Source organism: Pelophylax lessonae, assembly GCF_965119305.1.
Source record: "Pelophylax lessonae genome assembly, chromosome: 2".
In the NCBI taxonomy this organism is placed as follows: domain Eukaryota; kingdom Metazoa; phylum Chordata; class Amphibia; order Anura; family Ranidae; genus Pelophylax; species Pelophylax lessonae.
Genome location: NC_138769.1, coordinates 336,462,236 through 336,471,594, shown reverse-complemented (window position 1 = coordinate 336,471,594; position 9,359 = coordinate 336,462,236). Strand labels below are relative to the sequence as shown.

The window sequence follows — 9,359 nt, the reverse complement described above, 5'->3', positions numbered from 1 at the left end:
ATTTTTAGCGGGACTGCGACATTGCAGCGGACAGATCGGACCCCTAACTAACCTTTTTGACACTTTTGGGGGGGGACCAGTGACATTACTACAGTAATCAGTGCTAAAAATATTCACTGTTACTGTACTAATGACACTGGCAGGGAAGGGGTTAACACCAGGGGGCGATCAAAGGGTTAAATGTGTCCCTAGGGGGTGCTTTCTAACTGTGTGGGGGATAGACTTATTGAATGTACACAGGGACCTGTGTTCCTAAATAGGAGAAACAAAGGAGCCCTGTGTTTATTGCTGACAGAACAGCGATGTGCCGATGTGTCAACCCCGCAGATCAGCGTACCCTGTGATCATTTCACAAGCCACGCCCCCCCACAGTTAGAATCACTCCCCTAGGCTTACATTTAACCCCTTGATCACCCACAATGTTAACCCCTTCCCTGCCAGTGTCATTATTAGAGTAACTGTGCATATTTATAGCACTGATTAGTGTAGTAATGTTACTGGTCCCCCCCAAAAGTGTCAAAAATGTCAGTTAGGGGTCCGATCTGTCCTCCGCAATGTCGCAGTCCCTCTAAAAATCGCTGATCACTGCCATTACTAGTAAAAAAAAAAAAAAAAAAACACCAATAAAAATGACATAAATCTTTTCCGTAGTTAGCAGACGCGATAATTTTTGCGCGAACCAATCAAAATACGCTTATTGCGATTTCTTTTACCAAAAATATGTAGCAGAAAACAAACTGGCCTAAAATGTTAAAAAAATTTGATTTTTAAATCTTTTTTTTTGAGAATGTTATATAGCAGAATGTGAAAAATCTTGTTTTTTTTTTCAGAATGTTGCTTTTTTTTGTTTAGTCCCGGTTCACACTTCTGCGATGCGGGAACGCTGCGAATATGCAGCGTGTTTCCGCATCGCATATGCATCCCTGGCAGTTCACACTGCCATATGCGATACGCAGGGGGTGTCAATTAAAAGTTAATGACACCCCCAGTTGAAATTGCATATCGCCGTGCGATCTGCAAGTTCACACAGAATCGGATCGCACTAGTGTGAACCACCATGTGATCCGATTCTGCTGCGGATAAAAAAAAGGGTCAGGTACGTGTTTAGTGTGATTGCAGTGCGAATTCAGCAATACAAACTGTATGGCTGAAATTTGCACCGCACAGAGATCGCATGTAATTTAGCAGCAGTGCGCTCCGATATTACATGCGATCTCTGTGATCGCACTAATGTGAACCGGCACTTATAGCGCAAAAAATAAAAATCGCACAGGGGATCAAATACCACCAAAAGAAAGCTCTATTTGTGAGAAAAAAAGGACATCAATTTTATTTGGGTACAGCGTCGCATGACCGCACAATTGTCCGTTAAAGTAACGCAGTGCCGAATCGCAAAATATGGCCTGGTCATTAAGGAGGGAAATCTTCCGGTCCAGAAGTGGTTAAAAGGATGAGGGGGTAACCCTAATTCCATGTCTAGTCTTGCAGCGGTTAGGAATGAAGAGCAAGGCCCAACACCCCCGGCCTCCATGAATGATAACACGCTGACAAATAACTGAGTTATGTGGCCATATAAAGAGATGAGGCCACAGGCCAAGTACTTCTCACTTTAGAAGAGCCACAATCTGACAAACATTTTACTGTATATTATATTCATAGCGGCACAGTTTCTCAGGAATTCTGAAGTGGCGATATATTTATACCACTGCCGTTCACACAGAACACAGCTTTACCCAAGTAAATGAACATTTTTACCCACAACAGACCAGATATGAGAATGTCTGTGCTATCTAGATCTATCTAATCCAGTCATAGCCACATAAGAACACGAAACAGAGAACAAAACGGGTTGCTATAGGCAACAAAAACAGTTTCTCAGACACTTTGATGCCTGAGGCCTAATGTCAAACCTGCCTTCAGTGATACAGATACTGAATTAATGGATGTAAAAGTACTCATTCCTAGCATAGGACCTCATTCACACTGGCAAAGACATGCATGTGTTTAGCAAACGAATACAAGGCCTCATTTAAACCTGAGGGAATTTCTGTTTGAAGCTCTAAAACACTCAACAAGCCAAATCCCATTCATTTCATTGGCCCCTGTTCACATCTGAGCGTTCTGTCACCTGAAGCAAAGCGCCTGCGCTCAGAAAAGTACATGGACTTCTTTTTGGCAAATTATAAGCGTTTTTGGCCCCACTGACTTCAATAGAAACACCTGGCTTGAGCGTTTTACAGGCATTTTGTTGCTAGTTTTCTCCTCGGACAGCAGCTCTCCTCCTTTAATTTCCTCCCCTAGTGCATTCTATTGGCTAAACAAAAACGCCTGAAGCTGTAATGTGCTTCTAAAACGCATTAAAAATGCTTGTAAAAGCTGCAAAAATGCTTTAAAAATGCCTAAAAAAGGCCAGTAAATCGCTATGCTCAGGTGTTAAAGAGGTTGTAAACCTCAGAATTTTTATTTTTTTTTAAAACAAACACCTGAAAGACAAACACATAATGAGCTAGTATGCATCATTATGAAATACTTACCTTAGAATGAAGCCCCGAAGTGCCGACCGCTCACCTCTCTCATGGGTGACATGTTGTGTCACCCTTCTTCCGGGTTTGCGGCATCCGGGTTTCACGGCACGGGGCTCTGAAGGAACGGCACGAGCGGCTGTTCCTTCAGAGTGCATGCGCCAGTGACGTCACTGGCTGCATGTAAGGTAAATATCTCCTAAACGGTGCATGTTTAGGAGATATTTACAGTACCTATAGGTAAGCCTTATCATAGGCTTACCTATAGGTAAAAGTTGCTGAGGAGGGTTTACTTCCTCTTTAATGGAGCCTAAAGGTTTGAAACGGTAGAATTCACGCTGTGCGTTTACCTGTTTGAGGGCCGCTTCACACCTGAATCGCACAGGCCGGTTCATTCTAGTGCGATTTTAAGCCCATTCTTTTGAATAGACTGAAATTGCACTCGATCTCACAAAATCAAAAAATACATGCACTACTTTTCAAAAATGCACTGCACCTAATCGCATGATACTGGTCCAGGCAAGTGCATTGTGTTTGCTATCTGTGTTTGGGGTGTCATTAAAAATACACTGACACCCAAAGCAGACCGCACACCCACAGAACGCAGGTTTCCCGCACCAGGTTCTAGCGTGAAGGAGCCCTGAGGTGCGCTCAGTTTATCTGTGTTTGCAGAAAATAGGATTCTGTTCACCTGGGTCAGATTAGATTCTCTGAACTAATCTGAGCCCTCGTTCACATTGGAGCGACTTGTCATGCGATTTGACAGGTTAAAGCGCACGATAAGTCGCACCCTATTCCTGGCGATCGCACTGTTCTAATCGGTGTGACGCATCAATTTGAAAAAGTAGCTCCTGCACTACTTTTGGCGATTTCGGGCGCGACTAGCATAGACATCTGTGCATGAAGCCGCACAGATGTCTTCCAAGTGGCACTGACATGGGGCTTTGAAATTGTGCGATTTCAGATGAAGTTGCGCGATTTCAAAGCCGCATTCAATGTGAACGAGAGCTAAGGTCTCATGCACACTGGGCCTCTGTGTATCATATATTGGCATTTTGTGAACCCAGAAAGCACAGGGGCAAAGTCTAGTCCCATTGTCTGCAGCTTGTCAAGGTCTGTGACAGGCTGAAATACGCTGCTGATGGGCACTGTATTAAGTGGTACTAACGTTTAGGGCTGTATGTGTTCAGGGACATATGCCCAGAATGCAAGTAATCTGTAATCTAGGAATACATCCTTGAATGAATAGAGCCCTAAACATTAGAACCACTCAGTATAGCACCCAGTGTCATCATATTTCTACCTGTCACAGACCTTGATAGGCTGCAGGCAGTGGGGCTGGACGCTGCACCCATGCTACCAGGGCGCATGAAAATGCCAGGGTTTGTCGCACAGGAGCAAAAGGATCAGTGTGCATGAGGCCTAAGCCTGGATTCACATATATGCAGCTGTGGATTGCAGTGGCAGGTCCGGTGCGTTTCTGTTGACTGGTTCAGGTGTGATTCAGGTGCAAACTTTTCCAGACCCAAAGATGAACAGGACCATTGCCAAAACCGCACCATGGCCGCCCTGCACGTGTGCGAACCGGCTCCATTGAAAGCTGGTCACAATCATATGTTATGTGAATTGGATGCGGTTAAAAACACATCCAATTCGCATATATGTAAACCCAGCCTAAAGCACCATGCGATTCAGGTGCAAACTTTTCCGGACCCAAAAACGCACACAGGCCCCTTTTCAAAACCACCCCACATGTGTGAACCGGCTCCAAAAACCCAAAGATGCACAGGACCCTTTTCAAAACCGCACCATGGCCGCCCCCCACATGTGTGAACCGGCTCCATTGAAAGCTGGTCACACTTATATGTTATGCGAATTGGATGCGGTTAAAAACGCATCCAATTCGCATATATGTGAACACTGCCTAATGCACCATGCACACCGCCATTACAACACATGCATTCAGACACAATTTATAAAGGCATCTGGGAGCGTGTGATGCTTTGTAATGTATAAATTCACACCTAGACGTTCAGCAGTATCTAGCTACATTCAGGGCTGGTCCACACCTGAATCACACAGGAATGTGGTCCACATTTCTGTGCGACTCGGTGAAGAGCGATTTTCAGCCCATTCATTTGAATAGGCTGAAAGCACACTGGGTCACAATGCATGCACTACTTTTCAAACACACACTGCACTGGATCTCATGGCACTGCGGTACCATGAGATCTGGTGCAGGGGGACACACTGTGTTTGTGATGTCGTTAGGTACATACAGACACCCGCAGCAAATCGCACACACAGTGCGTTTTGAATGCGCTATAGGAGACTGTGCCTATCCCACACTGTGTTCCGGCTCTCAATATAGCTGCGCTTACACAAGCATGACATTTCTGCATTCTGGGACTGTTTAGCTTGGTTTTCTTCTGCTAAACGCATGTAAACACATGTACATCCAGATGCAGGAGAAATGAATCTGGGAAGTATAGCTTTTTTTATATATTCTAGATCACTGCCTGGGTGCATGAGGCCTAAGTGCCGGGTCACACTTGTGCGATGCGGGAAGGCTGCGAATTCACAGCCTGTTCCCGCATCGCACCCACATCTCTGGCAGTTCACACTGCCATATGCGATATGCTGGGGGTGTCAATGAAATGTTAACGACACCCCCAGTTTGATCGCATATCGCAGTGCGATCTGACAGTTCGCACGGGATCGGATCGCACAAGTGTGAACCACTGTGCGATCCGATCCTGATGCGGCTGAAAAAAAGAGTCATGTGTGACTTTTGTGCGGATACAGTGCGAATTCAGCCATACAAAGTGTATGGCTGAATTCGCACTGCACATCCGATCGCATGTAATGAAGGAGCAGTGCGCTCCGATATTGCATGCGATCGCCGCACACGCTATAGTGTGAACCGGCACTTAAGGCACATAATGCATGTGAGTGTCGGTTCACACATATGCAATGTCAGACATCGCATGTGATTCCCTCCGCACTGCTGTGCAATTCACATGCCATATCTGTGCGATGCAAATTCAGCCATGCAGATTGCATGACTGAATTCACATTGCAGTCAGACCAAAGTCGCACAAGACCCTTTTTTGGTCCGCACCAGAATTGTATCACATGGGTGTTCACACCTATGCGATCCGATTCCTGTCCAAACTGACAGTTCGCACTGCAATATGCAAACTAGTCTGGGGGTGTCGTTAACTTTGTATTGACACCCCCAGCAGTTCGCATATGGCAGTGTGAGCTGCCTGCCAGTCGGGTGCGATGTGGGAACCCGCAGTGGATTCACAGGGTTCCCGCAGCGCACTAATGTGGTCCAGCCCTAAATCCATGTAATCACACATAGGCCTCATGCACATGGGCACCTGGGGCCAATACAATGTAAAATTCAGGTGTACGTGTTCCCTGTGTGCAGTCACAATGGCAGGATGAGGCCGTACGCTGCTAACTACACATCCAAGTGTATGCATGTGTACAGCTACAGATTTGCACCCCTCGAGGCAGACTTTCTTTATCCAGGGGTGTACTTCAATACCTGTACGCATGAATGCACTTGGATGTGTAGTTACCAGCGTTCGGCCTCATCCTGCCATTGATCTGTACCGTGGACAGAGAAATACACCGGATGTGCGATTTCATGCACAGATGTCAATGCAAGTCACACATGAAATCACCAAAAATAGTGCAGCAACCTTTTTCAAATCAGTGCAAGTCGGAATCGCACTGATTTGTACGCTACCATAGTCACAAATAGGGTGCAACTTGTCATATGTGATTTTGAACTGTCAAATTGCCTGGCAAGTCGCACCGGTGTGAACGTGGGGCTAAAGGCAAGTACATCTGAACACAGGAGGACTCAAATTTGCTTATAGGTCTCAGATCATTTCTCCTGCGTTTAGGTCAGGGGTCTTCAAACTATGGCCCTCCAGTTGTTCAGGAACTACAATTCCCATCATGCCTAGTCATGTCTGTGAATGTCAGAGTTTTACAATGCCTCATGGGATGTGTAGTTCGGCAACAGCTGGAGGGCCGTAGTTTGAGGATCCCTGGTTTAGGTTATGAGGCCTTATGATGCACAATAAACCCCAATTTATATTGCTGCACTATCCCTCCAACAGAAAATTGGAAAATGTGGATAAGTTATGTGGGGGTTATTCACTAAAAATGCAGAGTGCAAAATCTGGTGCCGTTCCGCATAGAAACCAATCAGCTTCCATGTTTCTTTTGTCAAAGCTTAATTAAACAAGCTGATGTTAGAATCTGATTGGCTACCGTGCACCGTCTTAGTAAATCGATACCCATAGTTTTTTCTTTCCAGGTAAAGAAAGAAAGAAATGCACAGACCAGATTTAGTGCGGTGTGATTTTCAGCCCATTCATTTGAATGGGCTGAAATCGCACTGGGTCGCACCAAAAGAAGTGCATGCATTACTTTGAAAAATGCACTGCAACCAGATTAATATACAGGACTGTTGGCGCTATATAAATCCTGTATATTAATCTGGTTGCAGTGCATTTTTCAAAGTAATGCATGCACTTCTTTTGGTGCGACCCAGTGCAGCGCTTTACAACACGAGGGCAGACAGTACAATTGCAATAATAATAAAGAAAATGTGTAGCGCTAATTAAACTGGGTATCAAAGAAAGTTCTCAAATACATATGCAAATGAATCCAAAAATAAAAATAATAAATACTATAAGACCCCATTCACACTAGCGCGAATTGTCAGGCGACTTGGTCGCCTGACAAGTCGCGGTGGGTCGCTCGCCATTGAGTAGTACAGGACCGGTTCTAATAGGAGTGACACAAGTCGCTCCGACTTAGAAAAAGGGTCCTGTACTACTTTGGGGCGACCTGGAGGCGACTTGCATTGACTTCAATGATATGAAGTCCGTGCATGTCGCGCCGAGGTCGCCCCAGCAAGTCGCGTCGCCCCTGTCTGAACGGGGTCTTAATGCATTCATTTGCATATGTGTTTGAGAACTTTCTTTGATAATCCGTTTATTTAGCGCTACACGTTTTTTTTATTATTTTGTTGGACTTTCGCTATAGGTCTGTGTGAGCTGCTTATTTGCATCACCATTTTTATTAATCGCATATTTATTTATTTTATTTATTTCAGGTTCTTATATAGCGCTGTCAATTTACGCAGCGCTTTAGGCTCGGTTCACACTATGGCGACACGACTCCTTACTACTTCGGGGGCGACTTGTGCATTACCATGCACCATGACTTCGGAGCGACTTGCAGGGACTTCACATAATGGAAGTCTATGCAAGTCGCTCCGAGGTCGCCCCGAAGTAGTACAGGACCCTTTTTCTAGGTCGGAGCGACGGGTCCTGCAGCGGTCAATGGACCGCGAGGGAGCGCGACTTGTCAGGCTGACAAGTCGCGCTAGTGTGGCCCGGCTCTTACACATTGACATCAGTCCCTGCCCTCAAGGAGCGTACAATCTAAGGTTCCTAACTCACATTCATACATACATAGTAGGGCCAATTTTATACAGGATCCAATTATTGATTTCAACGTAATTAGCGCAGAAATTCCCTGGTTGTATACAATACAATTCAATACAGGAGGAATCAGAGGGCCCTGCTCATCAGAGCTTACAATCTAAAATCATGTGGTACCATGAGTATTGGTTCAAGCAAACGTTTGCGATCTGCGTTATCAGAAGTATATTGACACCGTTGTGCGTTTTAAAACGCGGAGTGGGAAACGCGCAGGTTTCCGCCACCGCGTTCTGGTGCGAACAGGCCACCAAATCATCTGCTATTATTAAATACCAAAAAAAAATCAATTTTCACCATTTAGGAGAAATGGGTCCTTTGACGGTAAACGTTATTTGCGTATTCCCAGGGTGCACTTCCGATGAGCAGCATTCAGCCCCCCATAACTGCAGTTTTCCCAACCACACACCCAACTACTGTACCTCGCCTGCATAATGAAATCACCAGGACAGACACGGCACACAATGGCCAAGGCGGATAGCGGAGATCTGATGGCATGGCACCCATGGGAGATGACATAAAGGAAGACGGCGGTGGCAGCTGTCAATCAGAGTGTGATGGAAGGTGAAGGGGGGGTGTGGATGGAAGGAGGATGATGAGGGTGGTTGGAGCCAGGATTTGATTCCTGTAGGATCTTACTCACCAGAGCAGCTTGTGTGATGAGCAGCAGAAGCCCTGCACCATGGATAATCCCAAAGGCAAGATGCATCCTCCTTTTTTTGGCTACAGATGTCCCTACAAATAACCCGACTAGATCGCCCTCCTTTCTCTGCTTCGATCCCTCTTATTCCTCCATAAGGACAGGCTAGCTCCTCTACAAATCTTCTCCTCCTCCTCCTCCCTTCTTCTCCTCCTCCTCTTCCCTCTGATCTCTCCCCTTCCCTTTCACCTTCCCTCCTCGGATGGCTCTGCCGTTGTGCTGCCTCTCCTCTTACACCCCTGGCTCTTCTTGTCTTTCCCCTTCAGCAGGAAACGTCTCCCCTCCCTCTCCTCTCCTCTCTTCTCCTCTCCCTGGCGATCGATGTGTAGGAGAAGAAGGAGAAGGTCCATGGGCTGCTTGGTGGAGGGAGAGCACGCAGCGGTGCCATCTTGTGGACAGTTGCTGGTAATGCAGGAGAAAAGGCGATGCTGTGTTATTGCCAGTCATTATTCATCATGATACAATACCTGTCCCTCACTAGGTTGACCTCATCCCCAGGATATAAAAGATCGGATTCCTCCGGGGAAACAAGCTGCTTAATATGGCATTTCATGTTCACTGAGCCTGGGTGCAGTGCAGGAAAAGGAATGACACCAGTGGGGGGAA

General features: G+C 46.0%; 1 protein-coding gene across 1 annotated transcript in view; it reads right to left on the bottom strand.

Annotated features, from left to right (window-relative positions):
- The window catches only part of SDC3 (syndecan 3), a 197,517-nt gene extending 188,476 nt beyond the window's left edge, over window positions 1-9,041 (bottom strand). Inside the window, exon 1 of the mRNA XM_082246995.1 lies at window positions 8,697-9,041. Coding sequence (XP_082103121.1) covers window positions 8,697-8,762 — 66 coding nt within the window. The 5' untranslated portion in view covers window positions 8,763-9,041. The remainder of the gene's footprint in view (window positions 1-8,696) is intronic.
- Window positions 9,042-9,359: the final 318 nt, after the last annotated feature.